The following is a 25,318-nucleotide window of genomic DNA, read 5'->3' as shown; positions in this document are numbered from 1 at the left end:
CACAAGTATACGTATTTCATGGTCTAAAAACTCAACAGTATATCTTATATCACACGCTCCCTTCATTACTGTTAAATTAGTGGTGTGCAGTTTACTTTCAGGGGAGAAAGATAGGTAATTTGATTTAGATATTTTTAGAGATTGTAATTAATTTGGGCGGTTATCATATTGTATTGGACGGAAAAATTTTGTGCGCGGTCATAATTGTAGTCGTTTGAATCGAGATTTGGACTGACGATTGGAAACTTGTTAATGTATATATTTTTTTCTCATCGAGGAATTCTCTACAACTTGATTTTTCTACAACTTAACAATATTAGTAATGTTGTTAACACTACCAACTGATAATATTTACCAACTGATAAGCTTAGTCTCTCGATGTTACCTGGTTACCTGGTTACCTGGTTACCTGGTTACTTGGTTACCTGGTTACTCGGTTACCTGGTTACTTGGTTAACTGGTTAACTGGTTACCTGGTTACCTGGTTACTTGGTTACCTGGTTACTCGGTTACCTGGTTACTTGGTTAACTGGTTACCTGGTTACCTGGTTACCTGGTTACCTGGTTACCTGGTTACTAATATTTACCAACTGATAAGCTCAGTCTCTCGATGTTTCGTGTCTCGTTCATGGCTCGCAAGATGAGGTCGGAAGGTTGCTCGGTAGTGCGGTTGTCCAGTTTCAGGTTGTCCAATCTCTCCTAGTACAGATAAACAAGGTTTATTGAGCAATTTTGTGGTAAAAAGAAGGTCGGATTTGTCACGTAATTGCAATGTTAGGTACATCTTTTTTACAAAGTTTAGAATTGTCGAGATATAACCTGCCTCGGAAACCTTTAGTTGCTCTAATTCTAGTCGTGTCTATGTTAATAAGCCGTGATTCGGGCTAAATCAAAACTTTTAATTATCCATGATCTTGGTGCCATAATTTCATGACATCTGGTATTCTGGTTAATTAAATGGCTAAAATTACGATTTGGAATCTATAACTTTTCTGTAGAGCATCTATTTATTCAACATTTTTATTTATACAAATCTGTATTCGATCGAAGATTGTCCAAAAGTCCAAATCTAAAATCTAAATTAATTTCAATAAAGCTATGATGTCTGATCGTGGCTCTAGATTCCTTTCTCACAATTATATGTGTAGAGTGTAGTGCTTCCTGACATACTGGTATGTGTAGTACTGCCTGACATAGTACGGGTATGACCGGACATACTGGCATTACTGGTAACTCTGAAGTGTCCAGCACGGTACGGTTAACACTCTCAATCAACAAAGCAGCAGTACTTCGTCGACCTGAGCCCTCCCCCTCCTAAAAACAAAACGTTCACTTCATCGTATTTCCAGTATACGATATAATTTATCACCGTTTATAAGCTAATTATAATTATATTTGAGTTGTAAAATTTATACACACCTGATCGTTGTTGCTGTTTGCAGCCATATTTAACCGGTCTGCCTCGTAGTGAAGTTGTTTGGAAGATACAGCAGGCTGTCTTGATGAAGGAGCATTCGGGTGATGTTGTGATGAAGGAGCTGATGACTGTCTTGGTGAAGTTACAATAGTTTGTCTTGATGAAGGAGCAATTTTTTGCCTAATTGAAATAGTATTTGTCTGTCTAGAAGGAGTACTTGCTTGCCTGGATGAAGGAGCAGACGTTTGCTTTGATACAGGGACAACTGTATGTCTTGATGAAGGAGCAACCGTTTGCCTTGATGAAGGAAGAGACTTTTGTCTTGGGGAAGGGATCACTGCATTTCTTGATGAAGGAGCGGTAGTTAGTCTTGTGGGTGGCTGAGGTGCCATTTCACCAGAATCAGATACAATTCACACTGGTCCTGAAGATCCTAAATCGAGAAGGAAAATAGTAGTTCGAGGTAAATGATAAGATTAATAAAGATAATAGATATGCGTTAGCAGATTTAAATATCAAGCCATTTAAGCAAATTAAACTAAAAATCTAAAAGTTAATAATGATACTACTATACAGATACATACATCAAAGTATCGAAGTTCACTCTAAATGGTCTTAATGGAAAGTATTTTGAATCATAATATAGCATGGCGCAATAGTTCATAGATTTTAGATACAAATGTTATTAAGCTGAGAAGGATCGATACAACAACACGGAGCATACAAAATCTATAAAACAACCAACAAGTCAACATTTATACAGGTGTCAAGGAATTCACTAGTATAACAGTATATAATGTGAGTATAATATGAGGCCAGCACGATTAACATCATGGGTTTAGTTCATCACGTGGTACATCAGCTGACTAACAGTTCACACGTTAGCCTGCCTAAAAGGGAGGGGTTTGGTGGGTGGGACTTGGAAAAGCTTGTAGTTTTAACTCAACATTTATATCTAAAATACTTAAAATAGCCTACAGCGGAGTAAGAGGTTTATGGGTTCTCGATTTGTCTCAATCACGTGTAATATCACATGACCAATAAGGAACATGCTAATGGACCAAACTCCTTATATGGGCATCACGTGGTAACATGCTAATGGACCATCATCTCAGAGTGGGTGCAGACTAGAAACTTAGAAAGGGAGAACTGGGTGGGTTTGTGTGCATTCTTCCTGACGTATGTGGTTATACAGGGTCGGCCAGAGAAATCTGATCATTTTCATGGTGCTCTTATTTGATAACGGAGCAATGAATCACCTCTTCACCTCATCATCCCCAGCTGAATATACACACACATTTTAAACGCTGGGATTATAATAGTTTTCTCTGGCCCACCCTGCACATGATAGTACTGGGTAATTACTACTGACTGATGCTTCAATGTGAGTAATATTATTTATATTACAAGGGGAGTGGGCAGAGTGGCTGAGTAGATGGATACAGGGCAGAGAGTGTGTAACCTGGTTACCTGGTTACCTGGTTACCTGGTTACCTGGTTACCTGGTTACCTGGTTACCTGGTTACCTGGTTACCTGGTTACCTGGTTACCTGGTTACCTGGTTACCTGGTTACCTGGTTACCTGGTTACATGGTTACCTGGTTACCTGGTTACCTGATTACCTGGGTAACTGGTTACCTGGTTACCTGATTGATATAATTACAATGGGCAGAGTGGGTGAGTAGACGGATACAAGGCAGATAGTGTATAACAGAGAGGAGGGAGCTTCCGCAAAATGTTGCTGACGTACTGTGTGAATGTTGTAAACGAGTATTATTAACTAAAGAATATCAATATTAGTATTAGTGCATACATATATGTATTACATATAGTATAGTGCGCACAATGACATAATGATTTGATATGGGCGTGAAGCAGTGTTATCTGCCGGGTGAAATAATTGGTCGATAGATTTGATCAAATCGGCCGACACAAATGAAAGATTCAGCAACTTGTTCACAATAAACTCGTAACAGTGGCGATTGAAACTACAACATGGATTCCGAGCAGCTAACTGGTAGTGTTGACAGTTATGCATATTGTACATAGCATACTCTAATCCACTATATACTGCTATTACATCCGGTCATTACAGTGAGATAATGATAGATATCATCTCACCTGGTTACCTGGTTACCTGGTTACCTGGTTACCTGGTTACCTGGTAACCTGGTTACCTGGTTACATGGTTACCTAGTAACCTGGTTACCTGGTAACCTGGTTATATACTGCTATTACATCCGGACATTACATAGTAGTGAGATAATGATAGATATCATCTCTGGTTACCTGGTTACCTAGTAACCTGGTTACCTGGTTACCTGGTTACCTGGTTACCTGGTAACCTGGTTACCTAGTAACCTGGTTACCTAGTAACCTGGTTACCTGGTTACCTGGTTACCTGGTTACCTGGTTACCTGGTTACCCGGTAACCTACTGCTATTACATCCGGACATTACATAGTAGTGAGATAATGATAGATATCATCTCACAGCTCATAGCTCTAAATATCTAGGTGGTGTATTTTAATAATTTGGGTAACCTTCTAGTATATTACTGCAAATAAAGTTACAATTTACCTTCTCTCCCTCTCCATCTATAAGTGTAATCCTGATAAATTGATAATGTAAATCGCTTTGAAGTTGAGTTACCCAATCGCGACTGAAGGATGCTTAAAATGTGTCTAACTCTGCTTATGATTGACTAATTGAGGTCAATGACCACATCAAAATGACCAAAATGAGCACATTAATAGGGCAAATAAAGGTTTCAAGGTCTCAATTTAGTTTTCGAGTTATAAGCTAAAAACTGTGTCACGAAGCCTAAAAATCAGGATTTTGTAACTTTCTTTATAAAAGGTTTTAGAAGATCGATACCCCCATCAAAATGACCGGAAAGAGCACATTAATGTAGGCGAATAAAGGTCTCAAGGTCTCAAACCCTTTGGTTTCCGAGTTATACTAACTCTTATCGAAACATATTTCGTATCTGTTGTTTTTAAACAACTTTCATAATCATAGACACTGATATATAACAGATATTTTGACATTTTTACTGCTTAACCGTAACGACTGCTGTTCTTCCTTATTGTAGAACAATCTTTTATGGTTTTGAATGCCCTCGAGCGTTCATTTTAATGTCCGGTCAAACAACTAGGTCCGTTCATTTAATGTCCGGTCAAATAACTAGGTCCAATAAGGTAATATTAATGGTGGTATATCAACGTCCAACGAAATTCTTACTCCGCCCTAGTGACCCTATTTGAGTATAATATAATAGTTCTAATTATAATAGTACCCTATTATGTATTATAATAGTACTATCACAATGCTGGCAAGCATGACCGTGCCTCTTATATCCACAATACTATTTACCCCCTTTACTATTTACCCCCTTTATTATTTACCCCCTTTACTATTTACCCCCTTTACTTTTATAACCCTTTATTGTTTTTCGGGCATTAAGACTCATCGAAAGTAGTTCAGCAGGTATATTTAAGTTCAAATCATTCTTATTCAATGTTAAAGATGACAGGAACAAGAAATAGTTATGTGGAGGTTTTTAAGAAATTTGCGCAAAATACGCGCCAGCATGTTATACGAAATTCGGTAAAAAACCCAAAATTGCCATATTCAGGTGCCTTAAAAACCATGTTAAAATTGAGTTAGAGATCTAAAACTTTGCAGGGCGTCTAGACGTTGACCAAATCGACTGTAAAAAAAAAATTCGTGTTTCAGGAGTATCGGGAAATGGGTTTTCTGGAACCCCTGTTTTACGATAGATTGTCGTGATCACAGTGCTGGCAAGCACGAGCGGTGTCTTTATTTGGGGTATACTATGTACCCCCTTTACTATTGTACCCCCTTTACTATTATATCCCCTTTACTATTATACCCCCTTTGGTACACGTTGGAAGCCCGCGAAGCGTGCACTCCGGCCGGAGGCGGCGGCCGAAGGCCGCCGCCTCCGGCAGGAGTTTTCCAGGCATTAAGACTAATCGGAAGTCGTTCAGCAGATTTATTTTTAGTTCAAAACATTCTAATTTGATGTCAAAGATGACAGGAATAAAAAATAGTTATGTTGAGATTTTTAAGAAATTTGCATAAAATACTCGCCAGCACTGTTATACGAAATTCGGTAAAAAACCCAAAATCGCCATATTCAGGTGCCTTAAAAACTGCATGTTAAAATTGAGTTAGAGATCTGAAATTTTTCAGGGCGTCTAGACGTTGACCAAATCGACCGCAAAAAAAGTTTCAGGTTTCAGGAGCATCGGGAAATGGGTTTTCTGGAACCCCTGTTTTACGATAGATTGTCGTGATACATATATATTCAGGGATAGACGCTTTGCCAGTCAAATGTAGTCAATTGTAGCCTGAATTTAATGTTTAAGTGTCCGTAGATTCAAAAGTATAAAAGATACAGAAATTTCCGACCACAGGTCTTAAAGATAATTGTTTACACTTCCGTTTCAATTATATCAAAAAATAATTTAACGTCATCATCACCACTTGATGACGTCATCAAATTAAGTGTTTTTAAAACTTGATTTTTGACAAAATAACAACTTTTCAAACTGATTTTACACCATTAAGGAGTAATTTTATTCAAAATCTGAGGACCTTTTCATCTTAGATAATTGTTCAAGTATCCTGAAAATCTACCGGAAAGTTTCCCTACCTTGCTCCTTCATAAAGATATTTGCCATTGAAGTTAGTGCTTTTTTGAAGAATTATTTTATAAAAACGTCAATTTTGCGATTTAGTATTCTCTAGTGTTGGGCTATCCCTTGAGTTGTGGAGCTCAGTTCTGCTTCCTATAGGTATAAATTGTGTATTAGGCTAGTTCTAAAGTTAAAAATTCAAAAGTTGCACACGTGGGGACACGCCCAAATTGATTAAAAATTGCTAAAATCACTAAAAATTGCTGTTTTTACCATTATCTGTAAACGTTGGTGTGCCGTTGTGATTACAGTTCTTCTTGAAATACTTTGAAACTTTTCATGCTTATCAAACTATATATAAAACACCAACATGCAAAAATTTACGGCGGTTCAATATTGGATGCGCACGCAACGTCCGCTCATAGTTTGCACGTGCGAAAGGTGATAATTTTGCTCATTCGTGATTTCGAACAAATTCTGCTTTACCACGACAGTTCAATGTCATCATATATAAATTTAATACCAACTTGAATGAGTATAAAGTGGCAAATTCAGTCAGTGATCGACCGATATGCTTACCCAAACACGAGGAAATTTTTTCAAAGGAAAAATTTCGAAATCGTTGAAACTTCCTCCTTATTAATGAAGATATCAGTTTATATTTCGACTTTATAAAGTACCCTGACATTAATCAAAAATATATGATATTTTACCAAAACCCATAATCATGGGTAGAGTGGACCGCTGCCAGTGTCTCTCTTTCCCAAACAAAAGGAAATGATATTAATTTGATTGACCGTTTTCAAATGCAAAATGATACCGAGAATGAAATCGGTCGCTCGCTTTTCCCATTCATTTACAAATGTAATAGATTAAGAAGAACTACCATACCCGAAGACAGCTGTACTCGGCAATAAAGATGCAATAAACTTCAGCTAATTCACTAACTACCACCCTTATCCCGAAATACTAGGTATCGACCCGAACGCAACCCAAAGAGATTATTACAGCATGTCATCGATGTAATTTATCGAAACCTATTACAATTCGTATAAGCCGTGAATGAATGGGAAAAGCGAGCGACCGATTTCATTCTCGGTATCATTTTGCATTTGAAAACGGTCAATCAAATTAATATCATTTCCTTTTGTTTGAGAAAGAGAGACACTGGCAGCGGTCCACTCTACCCATGATTATGGGTTTTGGTAAAATATACTATATGAATAGGTGGTATTAGGTCATGATGCGATGAGGGAAAGTATCGACTAACTCCAAAACAAAGAAGCGAAATTTATTAAGAGTTTACGAGTACAAAACCAACGTATAGATAAAACTTTGAAAGAGAGCCAAGTTTGAGCTAAAATATAAAACAATTGGCCTGACGCAAGTGAAATTTGTATCTGAGGAGGGCGGTAGTAAACTAACCACAGCTATACTTAATAAACCATATCATCTCCAATTTATTACTAAACTTTGAACTTATTTTCGATCTTTCACGTTTTGATTACGCCTTGACTTTGAAAGTCGATCAGTACGATTAGTAAGTTTTTCGTATAGAAATGCTGACGGGTGTAGGCAGGGAAAATTAGTAAGCGACTGATTTAAACAGTCGGTCAAGTTCAACAGAGTTTAGTTCACCGAAGTACTAACATTAAAGAAATTAGCAAAGTTTTATTGTTAATAAAATGTCTGCTGACGTCAGTAAGGCTCACCCCCCCCCCGTCACCACCCCCCCCCCCCCTCCCCCCCCCCCCCTCCCCCCCCCCCTCCCCCCCCCCCCCCCCCTCCCCGCTCTGACATGGTTAACCACCTTCCTTGTGTTCATGTTGTTGGTTAATCAAATTCTCGATTTTGCGGATTTTCGACTATTTATCATTTAGGTACAGCAGCAAACCCATTAATTACTGGGTTTATATATATATGTAGTTCTCCGGGCGGAAATCATACGCCTTTTAAGTTTTTTATTATTATTTTTCTTCATTATAAGTTAGAGTTATATATTTTGAGATAAACCAAAAAAACATTGATAATCATTTATACTTACTTTGTTACTTTGTAGGGCTTCATAGAATCCTCTATCGGGCCATCGAAAAAGTCGACCCCCCGGACAGTGTAGAAACTGTTTTATCACCACTCCAATCAAGCAAGGAGTTTCCATTCCGACGGCTGTATCCTGGAGCTGGAGGCTCGTCCGGAAATGACTTCACAAAGTTCGTTAAAGCCGCTTTGAATTGCATAGGATCCTCGATGGTGTGCATATGTGTTGGGATTACATTCCATAATCGAGGTCCAGTGACTGCAAATGAGTTGTCATGTAGTGCTTGATTACGTTGACTGCTGGACTTAGCTATACTGGGCACAACTGCTTTTTGACCATGTCTGAGAGTCACCGAGAACTGGATACCAATATCATTAGGGCCCTTGCAATGCAGAACTTTCCACATGTTGATGATTAAATACCGTTCTCTTCTTCTTTGCAATGACATCAGATCTAGGGCCTTTAATCTCTGCCAGTAGTTGAGGTGCTGGGTGCCATCTATTTTCAATGTAAACGTACGCTGAATCCCTTCTAGCTGTTGGATGTCCTTGTTCTTAGAGCAATTCCACAGAGGACAGCAATACTCCAGATGGCTTCTAACGAGAGACTTGTACAGAGTCATTATGGTGGCTTTGTCTCTCGTTTTGAACGCACTTAGCACCCAAGAAGCAACTTTTCCTGCGCGTTCAGCTATCCTGTTGACGTGTGGGGTCCAGGACAAATCAGCGGAAACTGTCACTCCTAGATCTTTCACCGTTTGAGTGGGGTACAGCATGTTTTCGTTAGACACTTCATATGTTTGAGCTTGGATGGCGAATGGATGATCAAACAAGGAATTCTTTGGACAATGCTTGTGAACAAGAAGCTCGAACTTATCCTCATGAAGGGCCATGTTGTTGCACTTAGCCCAATTAACAACAGAGTTGAGATCATCCTGCAGGACATCTTTGTCGGCCAAACTGTAGATATGCTTAAGAATCCTAGTGTCATCAGCAAAGAATCTGATGACAGACCCTTTAACACATAGCTTCATATCATTTATGAACAGAATGAATAACAGTGGCCCAAGAACGGTGCCTTGTGGAACTCCACTGAGGATTGCGGCAGCAAACGATGATACACCATTTAACACAACACATTGCTTCCTTTCAGTCAGGAAGGATCGGATCCAGTTTACCACCTTCTCATGAAACCCCAATCTCTTCATTTTCAGAAGCAGTAACCGATGATCGACCTTATCAAAGGCTTTGGCAAAATCCAGATATATAGCGTCAGTGTCTGCATTTCTAGTAAGACCTTGAACTATATCGTCTACGTGACTTAACAGCTGGGTAAGGCAGCTTCTTCCTGAGCGGAACCCGTGCTGGTTGTTGCAGAGTAACTGTGAACTGATTTTTCTCAATAAAGTCAACCATAACACCACGGAGGATACGTTCATACACTTTGATGATGTGCGAAGTGAGAGCAACTGGTCTGTAGTTGACTGCCTTGGCCCTGTCACCCTTTTTAAATAGTGGTGTAATGTAGGTGTCTTTGTAGAACGATGGCACTGTACCGTTTTCAAATGATTCCTCCCAAATAATGCGTATAGGAGAACACAACTCCTTAGCACAGTTTTTCAAGAGAGTTGTAGGTATTCCGTCCGGTCCACAAGCAGAATCTGTAGAGATACTTTTTATAGCTGAAATGATATCTTCGTCACTAATTCTAAAGTCCTCTAGTTCTTGTGGGTGCTGGATAGAGGGAGGGGAGAAAACCGGATCCTTAACATCAGGAGAGGTCGGATCGCTAAACACAGAGCTGAACTGTTCCTGCAGCAGATCGGCCATTTTCTTGGGGTCTGTGGTTATCTCCTGGTTGCTATCAAAGAGCATGTTAATACTGGATTTGATCTTCGACAGAGACTTAGCATAACTGAAAAAGAACTTGGGATTTGTTTTGATCTTTTCTACTGCCCTGGATTCCTTTTCATCAAGTCTCTTGGTATGGGCACATCGAATATCATACTGTAGGAGTGCAACCTTGTTCCTAACATTTCTGATGTGATCGTCAGGTGCACCATTGTTGACTAAGGCATTCAGCCTTGCCTGGAGTCGGTTCCTTTTACGCCGCAAAGCATTGGTATGTTTTGGGCGCCCAGAAGGTTTAGCCTTGCGGGGAACATGAGACGAGCATATCTGAAAGAGGGTCTCAGTAAACAAGGCTGGGAAGTCTTCAAAAGAGCATGAAGAACGAAGTTGAGACCAGTTAGTGTCTTCTATCTCGTCTCTGAGCGAGCTGAAGTCTGCTTGGAGAAAATCAAGGCATCTGTACGAGTTTTCATCAAACTTCGGCACTGCTGATTTCTCCTGTTCAAGTGGATTATATGCTAGCATAACATCTACCACGTGATGGTCTGACATTGTTGTGGTTTTGCATTCAACATTTGTAACAACTCGGTTGTTGTTAGTAATAAACAGGTCCAAAACATTGTTTCCTCTCGTTGGACACATTACGTACTGACTCAGCAGATGATCAGACATGAAAGTTAAGAAATGCTGTGCTGACTGCTGAATTTCTTGCGTGCCTCCAGATTGAACACAATTTGTCTGCCAGTCAATTGAGGGTAAGTTAAAGTCTCCAGTCATCATGATATCGTAGCTGTCGTCATTAATACTACTGATACATACGGAGAAAAAACCGAGGAGTGCTTTAAAGCTTGACAAGGATGCATTAGGCGGACGATAAGCCACAGCAACACATGTCTTTATAGTGCTGAAACTACAGAAAAGTCCCTCACACGTGCCGTCATCAAACGTGTTACACTCACTGACCGGTAAGTTGACATGAGAGTAGAGTAGAACACCCCCTCCCACCCTTGCATCACGGTCGCTGCGAGATACCGAATAGCCTGGTATTTGCAGTTGTGCGTCTGACATATAGGACTTGAGCCACGTTTCCGTAAGTGCTATAAACGGTAACGAGTGGTTTCTGGATTTCTCATCCTGAACAAGAGCTGAGATTTCTGGCACTTTCCATCTACTCGTACTTGATGCACTAGGATTCATGGACTGGACATTTAAGACGAGGCATGAGGAATAAGGGGCACGTGTGTCCTCTGAGGCGGTAGGAACTGCGGGTACTGGTAGTGGTATAGTGGGAGCGCTGTTCCTGGCTGAAGAGGTGGAGGTGGTCTGGGGTAGTGGTAGGGCATTTGAGTTTGAGGGAGGCTGGACCGGTGGTCGACTATTTCTGATAGGAGTCCGATCCTGGTTTGCATCGTTTCCAACAGTCTCCGTAACTCTAAAAAATCCTGATTCGCCGCCGTTACACCTTTTGATGGCATGGATTTCTTATTCTCTGCTTTTCCCTTCTTGTGTCCAACAGCAGAGTTGCTTGTCTGACGGCGGGTACCCTTCAAATGAATAAAAGTGCAGTCAGACTTCGTGCAAAGTTTATTCTTAACTGAAAACTTGCACAACACAGGGTGAAGAAACTTGCAGTCTGGACCTTTACTGCAACCAAACTTGTGCTGATTTCCGTATTGACAGAATCTGTTACAATACTTCGGGTGTTTAAACTCACAAATCTGACCATTATGTTTCTTCTTCCCCTTGAGACCATGAGGACACTTTCCACGCTTGTACTTCTCACAAATTCTCTCCTGCGCAGCAGCAGATGATTTCTCGTGAAGCTCTGAATCGTCAATTGCTACACTAGATTGAGAAGTGGAGTGTTCTGTGATTTCCTCGGATGAGGACATTTGTGACGCAATCAAATCCTGCTTGGGTTGCTGAGATTATAAAACAGTATTTAATGACAATAACATAACAATAGTGAACGATGATCCTCTCCTTGATTTTATGCATTGTGTTCGCCTCCTGCTCTGTAAAATCCAACAGTGATTATGCGGACCAATTCAAAGGTCTAAACTTTGCCGATGACGGGTATATCCTCTTTGAACCTGATATGAGCCGGTTTGTCAATAAGATGTCAGTGTGTGTCTGGTTGAGAGACGTCGGGTCTAACCTTTATCGTACAGTTTTTAACTACGGTCCAGTAAATAGATTCCGGTTGTCAAGTTACGGTAATCACAACTGTGTTGCTGAACAATGTTCTCTGAACGTACAGAGCAAACTCACAGTGGCTAAGGGGTCATGGTTCCATGCATGCCTTACTTGGAGCACCGCCTCCCGCTCCTTACGATACTACGCTGACGGTATACTTTTGGGGACCATGGCAACAGATTCTAGGACTCTAACAACTGGGCACAAAGTCGTACTTGGAAATCATGCAAATGTACTCAATACCGGATACGCATTTGGTGGAGAAATGGTCCAGCTAAATGCTTACGCGAAAGAACTGACTGCAGAGGAAATAAGAAGAATGGCAGACGATGGTATGTGTTCTCTTAAAGAAGACGAAAATGAGGACGTGCGTGTCTTGAAATGGGAGGACATGTTGAAGAAAAGTAGAACGGGGACCGTTACCGATATATACCCTTCTGAAAGTGAATGCGTTAAGTTGATGATGACCAGGCTAGGGGCGACAGAGCGAAAGTTGAACGAGGCAGAAGAACAACTCTTAGCCACTCAGCAGTCATTGGAGCTAACACTTGAGGAAAATGAAGAAATTGAACAGACCCTGAACCAGACACAGACAAAGCTAAACACAACGGAGTTGGAGATTCAAGACATCTCTTCGAATTTGACCAGGACTTCTGACAAGCTTCAAACGGCCCTGAAACAACTTGAGCAGTGCAACCAGACTAGTGAAAAGTGGGATTGGGATCTTTTCTTCCAGGAAAGCTACGTGAATACGACAATTTCCCCAGAGGTTGCTGAGCAGCTTCGCTCTAGTTGGGACGATATAGCTGGTAAAGGAATAGACTTTTAGAACATTTTAATCGTTTTTCAGATCTCTCTCCGATGGCGATAGTGACTCGATAAAACTAGTGCCGTTAACTATATAAAACTTCCCAATCTAAAAAACGTCTCATGCTTTTAATTCAATTGCTTTCAAATAAGTTAATCGATATTGATAAATAAATTGAGGAAAGCGGCCGTGAAATTTTTAAAACTTTCAGAGAGGATGATTGGGTTTAAAGTTACAGAACAGTTTATTTCCTTCTGGCAACACATAGATCAGTGCACAGATCAGAGGCCTTGGTCGATGCTACTTACTGACCGGTACCTGAACAAGGTCTTCACTAGAGAGACGGCCAACGAACTGACCACCATGTGAGACGGAATCAATGGTAATTTACTAATAGTAATACTTTTTATTAATTATAAGTATACGAAGCCCAAATTATATCAATCATCATGTATAATTGTAGTAGTTGGTGTCCTACTGCAAAGTCACTAAAAAAACTAGACATTTGCCATAGAAAACACTTTAGATCATTACTGAACATTTATTGGCCCCATGGTACAATATACAATGCAAACTTATACCTAAGATGTAACTCAGTAAAGCTATCAGATCGTGTCCCTAAAGCAAGGTGGAAGCTCCTAGGTCATATCTTGCGTAGTGCTGATGACTCCCCCGCTGCATTAGCGTTAAAGTTTTCTGTCACAACAAACTGTAAAGGGCGCGTCGGTGCGCATCGTAAGAATTTGTTCAAGATTATTGTGAATGATTTGACCCGTAGAGGTTTAAAACTTAACTCTTTGAATGATATTAATAAGCTCAAGATATTAGCCGATGATAGAGTTGCTTGGAGAAACAAATTTTTACTCTAGCTGTCTTGATCTGTACTGATCACCATTTTAGGATGACTTGATTTCTTTTAGGGGTTTTGAATATTTTAATGGTGTAAACAGTTTCTTAATAATAATAATTATAAGTATAAGCATCATTAATTCCTATACCAGTATAATAGTCCGTATACTAGTCTGTATACTAGTCCGAGTTTTTCGGGTTTGACAAATTATGTTAATTTCATCGGCTGCGAAATGGTCGGGGTAGATATTTTTAGACCCAGGCTAGGAAACCATTATTTCATATTCAATTTTCAGACCGTCTTATCGGGGTAACAATGACCAAGGAGACGATCGAACTTCTAAAGTACATTGAAAAGATATATCTGAATATCTCCCTTTAAGCAGACATTGAGGCTAGATTTCGACATCTCATTGTGCTTATTTAGAATCTGAATACTGAGTCAAAGACAACGTTTTTTGCTGTGAGCTTCCTCCGAGCTTCCTCCGAGTCCGAGTTGTTCGCGAACAGGGGTCGGACTATTTTGTATATTCATATGGCGAAGATTTAGGTTTTATTTTTTAAGGCAATGAAAATCGAGTTTAGTAAGAATATAAGATTAGTGTAATCTGCCAACAGTTGCACTATACGAACAAAATAAGATTTATATTGTTTGATTCCTAATATTTCTCTAGAAAAAAAGGAAAATAATTAAAATGCAGTTCCCCTGACAAACGTATAATTTTCACTTAACAAGTTTGCACAAGACGAGACTGATCGTCACAACCCAAAAGGCCCCTCCAGTTGTCCCTAATGCCGGTATCTTACTCTCTCTGGTGAGAGTAAGACCTGAGAGAATGGTTCCAACAGCAGCTGCAAGATTGAGCACTAAGTTATTCACTGCCGTGGACCTTGCTCCTAGTCCCGCGACAGACTCGCCCCATTTCTCGTACAACAAAAATTTGCTCATAATCGCTAGGTTTATTATTGCTGCATCTCCAAAGCCAACTAACACTGATCCCACTTCGAAGTCAAATCGGAAATGTAAAAACTTAGTTGTTGATCCGAATGCTAGGATGCAGCCAATGTGAAATATTATGTTCCCAAATATCATTATGTTGAAAACATTGAACATTTTCTCAGCAAGGTATCCTAATATAATAGCTGATATTAGCTGATTAATGAGAATAGGTTAAGCAAGTTAGTAAAAATAACAGCTGTTTTTAAACTTCGTCCTGTGTACATGACCATCCTAGCTGGGATGACATAAATAAGTAGGTTAAACATCATGTTATTAACAAAGACAGCTACTTCGGGCATGTAATATGCTAATCTTCTCAATGGTGTCATTTTGCTATTCTTCTGAGGTTCCTCTTCCTCTTCATAATCTTCGGAGCTATCTTTACCGTCTGTAGTATCTCTTACTGGATCCTCATGGCTTTTTATCCGTTTCATAACAGGGATGATTAGTAGTAAGGGGGGAATGTTCAAGGCTGCTACACCAGGACCAACTAAGACCCACCCTCCGTGCATATAAAGCCATACTCCCAGTATGCTACATACGATAGAAGACACGTGCATGGCGCTACTGATGATAACTATGAACATTTTGTGTTCTTTGAGATACAGATCCACTACCTCACCCTGAATTGATTAATTAAAAGCTACTACACTTACATGTACTAATTATTGTTCAATAGCTAACTTGGAAAGTTGGGAGCATTTAAAATGTCGACGATTGTCAGCAATATTTATGCCCAATGAATGCAGATGAGCAATTGATTTACCTGAACTATCTGAAATATAAGCCCAACTGAAAATCCTTGAACAGACCTCAACACGAATATTATCCCAAAGACAAGCTCTCCGTTTTGATACCTTTCAAGAACAACATCCACAGATCCCATAAGCGCGAGGAAGATAGCATTGGACACGAACAATATTTTACATCTCTTGGCTAGTGATATTGTTCTTATTGAGTTAGGAAGGTATTTGAAGAGGTAGGGACTGGCAGCTGAAGTAATCAGGGTCATCGAAATACAGACCGTACCTGAGAATTGTATTTTTAGAGACATTGTACTGAAATTGGAGTAAACAAGTATGAAGGTCCAAGGATCACTTCCATTTTCTGTCTGCAGCATTATTGTATCTACCGCTTAATTCCGTAACAAAATGGTTTTTGTTTAAAACTTTTGAATCCTAACATTTCGTGACATCTAATCTAGCAAACAGATAATGATAAATTATTTTCTTACCAAATGTTTTGTTAAGGTTTTTCTCCTCCAAAAACCGTAGGAAGAATCCAGAAGGAAATATCCTGGTAGCCAAACAGGCGACATTTCCAAGACAGGCGAAAATTAGCACTAACAACAGGTCCCTAGTCCTTGGTTTCGAAACTGAAAGTTGTTCCGGTTATAAGTGTTTGTCAACGACCAACGTGTTTACTGCTTATAGATGGCCACTTCATAAGGGGACAGGGCGCGGTGGATCATGATGATGGAGTTGTAAAATCTATGTTTACCCCCGCCCACTTATAAAAACACACACAAAACTTGTGTGTGCTTTACCTTTTAGCCTTTTAAAAGATAAGCATTTTCATCATCCTTATTGTCCTCACTAGCAAGCTCTGGTGTTAATGATTCGCTATGATATGAGTGTGATTGTGTCCTCCATCCAAACTTTTTAAATATTTTTTATTCAACGTATAATTGCATTAAACTTAATCCTTTATGTTAAAACCCCAAAGTTACCAACAACTGAAGAATGTTTTGCGAGCGTTTCAGGAGGAGAAAAGTTCTCAGCCATAGACATAAAGCAAGCGTACAATAACGTGGAGCTATCAACAGAAGATCAACTAATCACGACGATGAATACCCATATGGGACAGTATGTCTTTCAGCAATCTAATAATTCCTGAAATATAATTATATAATGGTAAGCATGATAGTATCATGCTTACCATTATATTTCAGGAATTATTAGATTGCTGAAAGACATACTGTGTATCATTGATACACAGGGACAAAAGGAAATCGCGGAATGTGCGGGATCTGCAGTCATATCATATCTGCAGTCATATCAGTGCTAGGAAAGCTCCATGCCCGTATTAATTTGCGATTAGATTCCTCGACCTCGTACATTATAAGACCTCGTACTGATATGTATTTCACTCTAACTAGCAGAAAGAACGGAGAGATGTTCTAGCAAAACTTTTAAAAAATGTTAAGACTGTCGCCCGCAGTTTATTCTCAGAATTGTAAAAGTTTCGCCCACTGAAATATCATTAATAACGTATCATTTCGACATATGACATGATAGTACTACTCTAGTAGCAGGGAATAGTGGAGTGTGCACTTCGATGTATACGATTTCTGACAACACAGGGTTGTTTGTTAGATCATTCTTAACCAAAATCGTTTAGGTACGCAATTTGTGTCGCTAGACATAACCCTACAGCATGGGCAACATCACCGGGGGGGGGGGGGGGGGGGGGGGGGGGGCAAAACATGAAAATTTATTCTACAACAGTGTAGTACTAATGTGTAGTTAAAAGAGATTGTGAAGTATGTACTGTCAAGCTTAAATTCGGACTACTTACATTAATTTGCTTTTTCTTTTAGTTGCTGCTAACATAAATTCGTGTCCCTCAAGTACTGGAAAATGCGTCAAAATTGTCTAATTTCCTTTAAAATTTTCCGGGGGGATTTCGCCCCCCTCCGCCCCTTGACCCCACTGGGGGCTGCGCCCCCAGACCCCTGCTATTGGGGGGGCTTCGCCCCCTACCCCTCCGCCCCTGGACCCCGCAAGGGGCTTCGCCCCCTTGCCCCCCCTGGGTTGAAGACATGATGTAGCCCCTGTACAGGGCAACCGGCAAGTTTTCAGGGATTTAAAAATGAGATCGGGAATGACTTCAAGGGAGTCCCTACATAGCATGGACATTAATTGTCAAAGCATTATTCATTACTCGAGTCCCGAACTATGCGGCCTCTCTGTACCTACTACAGGATGGAAAAGGTTTAAACTTTGGGTTGGAACTGGAAGGAGACAACATCGAATGGCAATCGTGGCTTTTCAAATCCTACGGACTTGAGACATCGACGACCGGTCGGTGCATCGTAATTTGTACTAAGCTGAGAAATCCGCAGTGATTAACCTCTACCGTGTTACTGAAACGGAGGAGTCATACTATTTCCAGGTGAAGCGGAACAAACTTCTAAGCCCATGTGCATGTGCTTTACATATGAATTGTGACTCAATTTAGTTAGCAGTGGCCACACACTTCCAACATGCAAGACTTAGTGAATAAAGAATATCAAAACTGTTATTTTTATTGAACAATGTTTAGTGAACTCCACTGTGCTGTAAAACAATTCAATTGTTTCGACACCAACTTTTAAACAAAAACTACCGTTTTACTGTACCATGATAACCAGCAACTTTGATATTTTTAAAAATTTACATTGTTATTGGGGTGTAACAAAGAAGATGCGTGATTAAAAGTAGATTTCATTGTATTTAAAACCTTTTCCAAATGTACACTATTAACATTTAATAACGCTGTAAAATCGGTAAACTTTGATAAATAAAATAGAAGCTCGACTCGACTTATTACAAGTCACTGATCTATCACAAAACAATTTGTGATTGACTGGCATGGATAGTAAAATCTAAGTTCTTGTGTCTGCCAGTTTTATGAAAATTCAAAAACTGGCAACACGCTATCAGTCATTTAAAAACGTATGAAAGGTGTGAGGCCAGGGTTGGTACTTGGGAGGAATACAAATCTGGTAATTAGGACTGTTCTCCTTCTTCTTTAGCTTCAGCTGGGGTCGAGATAGCGTGCCTAGTACAAGGTCACTGCATTAAAACTTTTTCATTTTGTTATTATCTATTTTTCCCGAAGAAGTTTGTCGCAGCAATATACTGATCGATTTTAATTTTATATAATTATAAACTTGAAATTTGTCTGTGAAGTAAGTATTAGAAATAATGGGACTTACTTGCAGTAGTTGCTTGAAGTGTTGGTTTTGTACATGTCACTAAGCAGCTGGTTTGTGTAATCACTACACAACTCTGGCTGGTGACATGGAAACGCTGTTGCTTCCTTCCCTGCAGTGCACAATGATATTGATAAAATAATACCATGCTGTGCATAAAATACTGTTATATGATAAATCCAACATAGCAGCACACTTTGCTCTCAGGTAATGCAATATCTTAATTAGAATTGGTTGGCATAACAACGGTCACACTGACACTAGAATTCGGAGGCACTGTCGAGTATAATACCTGTGCAGTGAGCAAGTTCTACTGGACTAGGAATTAGGATTCGAAATGAGGCGGACGAGGGTTTTCAAAAAGATGTGGAGTAAATTTTTATAACTTTATGGAATTTGAATGTTTGAAAATGATGAAAAATTAAAAGTAAATCGCAGCCCGAAATGCATACCTTGTTGTTAATATGATACCTTTATGTCAAAGTAAGTGCGTAAAATAAAACTTTTAGTTACAATATTTGCGTTGCGCGCTACGTAATTTGTATGCGATTCTGTGTTTTGCCACTGTGCACGACAAAGATTTCCCCCTATTTTCTTACATTTCTTACATCTCCATTTTTTAGATTCCCTGTTCAATAATTCATTAAGGAAATTTTGCAACACGAATAAATATTCAATAATTAGGGTTTAAGCATTCAGTTAAAGTTTGTGTAACCAGTCATGCGTGACAAATCAAACTTGCCCCCACCGCACCCCCCCCCCCCCCCCCCCCCCCCTCCGTGATACTTACTTAAAAGATACTTAATTGAGTCAGGATAGTCGGGAGCCTTTACTGCAGAGGTCATAACTTTCTGAGTTGATTCAAAGTAGTGCCCGTACTGAAAACATGATGTTTTATGAAGTACGGAACGGTTGCATTATTGTAACTTTTCACGAATAGAATATCTTGATTCCATAAGATAACGAAGATCTACAATAGTACAGAGCTAGAGGGGTGCCATATGTTTTCGCACATTTTAGCGCTCGAGTTAGCGTGCACGTCATGTGATATTGTTAGCAGTGAGTGTAATAGCGAGTCTGGAGAATTTGTCTAGTACAAGGCCCAGGCCCTTTGGCGTATCTATAGTAAATATTGTGGCGATATAACATCTCTGACACCACTAAAACCTGAGTAACAGGGTGTTCACAATATTCAACTTCGCATAGCAAACTTATGATATCTCTGGCTGCAGATTGGGCAGTATCTAGATAGCCCGACCACTGTCCGCGGACAACTGTCCGCGAACAACTGTCCACGAACACCTGTCTACCAGATCATATTACTGCATAATAACAGTATCCCCTGAATCATTCTCTAGGGAGGCCGTGGGTCCATTAATTTCGTCCATTAGACAGAAGAGTACCATGTCAGGAATTGGAATAGTTGTTGTTGTTGTTGATGATGGCAACTGATAATATACTTCACCAAAAACGAACGACTTATATACCACATTTAAATCGTAATCATTTATTTCATTGAGCAATATACTACGCTACAATCAATATTATTCGTAACTAATTATATCTGAGAGACCACATTTGAATCGTAATCAATAGTTTGATCCAGTAATTTACTACGCTACAATTAATTATGCTAGTCTGTAGTCGTAACTAATTGCATCCAAGATACCATACATACCATTAAATTTCATAACATTTGCGGTCATATGATCTGGTAACCAATCAACTATTCACATACACCTGTTGCTTGATTCAGGGGATACTGTTATTATGCAGTTATAATATGATCTGGTAGACAGGTGTTCGTGGACAGTTGTTCGTGGACAGTTGTCCGCGGACAGGGGTCGGGCTATCTAGATACTGCCGCAGATTGATCATTGACAACTCCGACAGTATTTATTTAAATCAACTGAGAAACATTTTTGAATTTTGTAAATCGGTGGTACGGAAGCGGAGTTATGGTTCAATGAAAATTGTAAGTTTAACACTGTTTGTATTGTCATATTATCAGATATGACAAAAACATATGGCACCCCACTGTACAATAACTAGAAGTACAATTTGAACCTGAGATTTAGGTTGATGTTTCTTTTGTATCTCATCAATACCAAAACACCTTTCGTTCCAGTTCCCTATCCTGGTTTTAGTTTCGTAAGCGTTTTCCGTCGTTGTGGTCCTCCAACCAAACTTCTGTACATTAGAACGATATTAGTTAAGGTGGTTTTTGCGGATAAATATAGACAGATATTTAGGCAGATAAATATAAACCCCACACAGCAAAAGGCTCACGAGGTAGCTTTATTTTGTAATGCTACTAGTATAAATGCTATGACAAGGGTCCGAGAATACAGTAGCGCAACGACCGACTCTGCTACCTTTGGGGCGGCATTTTGACAATATAATCCTAGAAAAAAGTTGTTGAATCAAAATACCTCACCCTGACTTAGCATCGGTCAACGAAAAAAGGCGGCCGGCAATGACATATGATTGATTTTTTGATTGAGGAGCACTACCCAGAGGCATTACTCGGCACTAACGCCTTAAAATCTTTAATTACAATCAAATATAAATATATGCACACAATGTATAAAATATGAATAATGTATAAAATATGAAAAAAAAATAAATAAAAAAAATAAAAAAATAAAAAAATGATTACGCTATTAGCAAATTTGAATAGTAATACTATTAAGAATTTCTAAATAACTCTTATCTCTTGACATAAATTTAGAACAGCGACACAGGGTCTGAAGAATGCGCGGTGATATTTTTGTTTTGTAAATGACAGTGAAATTGCGCGGTAGCGATAGCATTGTAGAAAATGCTCGAAGATAGTCATATTTCGTTATGAGGTTAAAGTTTTGTTGCTCGTTATTATCAACGTATGTTGTACCAAATTATTTAAATTTCTAAAAGTACGAAATTTGAGTTGTTCCAGTCCTTGTCATCCGGGTTGAGTGCTTGTGCAGTAAGCACATGCTTGCTGACTGTAGACTTGAATGAATTTAGGAATTTGTCTTGTAGGCAAGTCGTGACATATTTTATGTCCTTGTTAATAATGTTGACTGTTTTGTTATATAACTTAAGCCCAATGTAAGAAATGCTCTTGTCTGAATTACATAAACGGTTAAATGGTACTGCAAATATTTGGTGGTGCAGTGTTAGAATAAACTTTGTGCATTAAGCATAATATACATTTAGCTATCACGTTCGGTAAAGCTAATACTTCTAGTTTATTGAAAGTTTCCTTTGTGTGTGAAGGTGTACTGTTCAGATCTTTGTCATAAAAATAGCGGTGGTATTGGTTATCTGCAGCGCGAATGCCCTTTTTCTGGGCCGAGAAGACTCTTTTAACGGAGTTTAGCGATCTTGTTCCCCAAACTGTGCAGCAGTAGTACAAGTGAGACTGAACAAAGCTGTTGTATATCAACTTGAGTGCTTTGTTAGGTACAGAGCCTTTGAGTTTGTAGAGTATGCCCGCATTTCTAGAGACTTTAGTGGCTAAATGTCTAATGTGGTGGGCCCAATTTAGCTTGGTATCAATGATCACGCCAAGAAACCTTTCGTGATCACTTTGCTTTAATCGTTCACCTCCCATGTAAATTTCTATATCCTCAGTTTTCTTATTTGTAAAGATCATATAATATTTAGTTTTGCTAGCATTCAATTTAAGCCCGTTATTAGTAGCCCAATCAATTATCAAAGTCAGAATCTCATTCACCATTGCATTAAGTTGTTCAAATGTATCTGTACTTATTATTAGGTTTGCGTCGTCAGCGAAATAAATATGTTTAGCTAAATTACTAATCTGAGGAAGGTCGTTGATGTAAATTATGAACAGAATTGGTCCGAGAATGGAGCCCTGTGGTACTCCGTAGTTAAGTTTGAGGTGAGAGGACTTGCAGTTGTTGACGCTCACGTATTGCTCTCTATCGGTAAGATATGAGTGAAACCAAGATAAAGCCAATCCCCGAACTCCATAGTGCTCAAGTTTTCTCAGAAGAATACTGCTGTCAACCATGTCGAACGCCTTGCTGTAGTCCAATAGAAGCAGTGCTGTGACCTGCTTTTTTTTCTAGTGCCCTGTGGATATGGTTTTGGGCTTCTAGTAAAGCATGTTCACAGCTATGCCCAGCTCGAAATCCGTATTGAGAGTCAAATAGGATTTTCTCTGTCTTTAAGTGATCTAATAGTCGCGCTTGCATAATTTTTTCAAAGATTTTTGAGAAACACGAAAGTAGTGAGATAGGTCGATAGTTTGAAACTTCAGCACGTGACCCACCTTTGTGAAGTAGAATTACTTTCGCGATTTTCAATTTATGTGGAAACTTCCCCTGCTGTAGAGAAGCAGAGACTAGGCAGCTAAGCACTGGCGCAAGTATATTGCTCACTTTTTTCAGGGGAAGTATACTCATATCAGAAGTCGACTTAATCTTCAGACCCTTAACTATTTCAATTATTTCTGATGCGGACGAGTCTTCGAGATTCATGCTCCGCTGGCATTTGCTATCTTGAGTTTCTGTTACGATAGTCCGGCCCTCGGAGCATACGAGACCATTTTCTCTCTTAAGAGTCTCAGCTATATTGCAGAAATAGTCATTGAAGCTATTCGCAATTTGCTGAGAATCTGTTATCTCGCTCCCATTATAGTTAATTTTGTTTATCTTGATTTTGCCTTTTTTCTTTCTGTTTAACAAGTTATTAACCATTTGCCATTGTTTTCTGCTGTCGCTAGAATATTTTGTAAAGTATGCGTTGTAATATTTGTTTTTGGCCTTATCCACGTGTTTATTCACAAATTTTTTCATTTTCTTGTACCTAATATCATTTTCAGTGGTCGGGTTTGTGACAAAATCTTCATAAAATTTATTTTTGCGATCACATGCGCACCGTAACCATTCTTGGATCCACGGCTTTGTGTTTTTACGGCGGCCTGGTTTACTCTTTTTTGCCTTCATTGGGAAATTTCGGTCGTATAGTTCACTATATTTTTTCTCGAAAGCCTCAAATTTTTCATCTGCAGAATCATAGTTATTAACCAAGTTCCAGTCTACGGCAGAAATGTCGTTCTCGAACTTTTTGATGCTGTCATCGTTTATTACTCGAGAAGATGTTTCTGTTGTATCTTCTTGAAGTTTACAACTGAGCCTATTCTGATCAACCATAATTGTGACAAAAGTTGCCAAGTGGTCAGAGATTGATTCAGAAATTACTCCCGATTTTGTAACAGCGTGGCAATTATTGACGAAAATATGGTCAATGATAGTCGCACTGTGATCTGTGACTCTAGTTGGTCTTGATATCACAGGAGCGAATCCGTGCTCTGCTAAAGTGTCCACATACTTAGTAACAGAGTCTATTCTCCCGTAATCTAGTAGGTCTATGTTAGTATCACAAGCCAGTATGATATTTTTGTTTCGATGTCTTGCTAAGTTACGGAGGAAAATTTTCAATTGTTCAAGGAAACCATTCAAGTCCCCACTTGGAGAGCGATATATATTACAGATTAACGCGTTTTTGTGCCCTTTCAAGGTAAGTTCTGCAACCAAGAATTCTCCTATCTTAGGATTATCGTGGCAACATAGAGCGCTCTTAACGTTTATGTCAGATAATTCACATAGTTTTTTGTTAACATATATGACTAATCCTCCACCACGATTTGACGCTCTAGCGGGAGTCTGAACATACGGTGGATAGAAACCGTCTAGTTCGAGCTCCTCTCCCTGAAAAGGCAAACATTCCGTGTTACAATTTGTTTCATTGAAGCAGAGAACGTCGTATTTTGTGTATTGATCTATATTCTCCCGAAATTCTTCAATTTTCCCATTAAGTGACCTAACGTTTAGCGAGAAAACTTTTAATTCATACTCCTTCGTATTTTTGATCGCGTTCGCGGTATAATATTTGCAGTTATTTAGAAGACTAGACGTTGTTTCCCATGGATTCAAATCAGCATCAGTATCATCATGATCACCTATTTGATTTGATAGGTGGTCGCGATTAAAGGGGTTAAACCTAATAGTGTTACTGAAATTTATCATGTGAAGCTGTCTAATGGAGACATCGTATGCTGGGAAAATTTTTCTCAAGCATTCTTTGCAGCCTGTTGAGCCAGCAGAACATCTTGTGTGGGATAGGTTGTCACAGTAGCATCATTTGACTTATATTCCCAATTTTTGTGCAAGTGTGACATTTTTCTCGTTTATTGGAGACTTGGATTTGTATAGGACGTGATGGTGATAGAGGCATGACGGCACCCACTGGAAGAATTTCTGAAATGCAGCTGTAGCAAGACCATTCTCCAGTAAGTTCAGTTATGTCGCTAGGTGTTAGGTGAGCACATTTTGGGTGATATGTCGTATAACAAATACTACAAGTGATGCTTACCTTGTGTGAGACTAGGCGCTTTGCACAGGCCTTACAGCTATTTTTACTACTTCGGATAACTACCATTTTTTAGCTGTAAATGATACTCTTGTTTAAATGTAGATATAGGTTTGCTACTATATGTAATATAATAA

At 39.2% G+C, this 25,318-nt stretch overlaps 2 protein-coding genes across 4 annotated transcripts in view; one reads left to right on the top strand and one right to left on the bottom strand.

The window, feature by feature from the left end:
- Nucleotides 1-25,318, top strand: part of LOC134822461 (proteoglycan 4-like) — a 108,187-nt gene that overhangs the window by 37,107 nt on the left and 45,762 nt on the right. The window lies entirely within an intron of this gene.
- LOC134822463 (cilia- and flagella-associated protein 68-like) overlaps nt 18,438-25,318 on the bottom strand; it is a 50,222-nt gene continuing 43,341 nt past the window's right edge. The window contains exons 3-6 of the mRNA XM_063833561.1: nt 20,865-20,987; nt 19,588-19,675; nt 18,801-18,909; nt 18,438-18,643 (exon numbers count right to left, since the gene is read on the bottom strand). Coding sequence (XP_063689631.1) covers nt 18,592-18,643; nt 18,801-18,909; nt 19,588-19,675; nt 20,865-20,987 — 372 coding nt within the window. The 3' untranslated portion in view covers nt 18,438-18,591. The remainder of the gene's footprint in view (nt 18,644-18,800; nt 18,910-19,587; nt 19,676-20,864; nt 20,988-25,318) is intronic.

This window comes from Bolinopsis microptera, chromosome 10 (assembly GCF_026151205.1).
Source record: "Bolinopsis microptera isolate Bmic1 chromosome 10, MBARI_Bmic_1.0, whole genome shotgun sequence".
In the NCBI taxonomy this organism is placed as follows: Eukaryota; Metazoa; Ctenophora; class Tentaculata; order Lobata; family Bolinopsidae; genus Bolinopsis; species Bolinopsis microptera.
The sequence above is the reverse complement of the archived record's forward strand: the minus strand, read 5'-3'. Positions and strand labels throughout refer to the sequence as shown.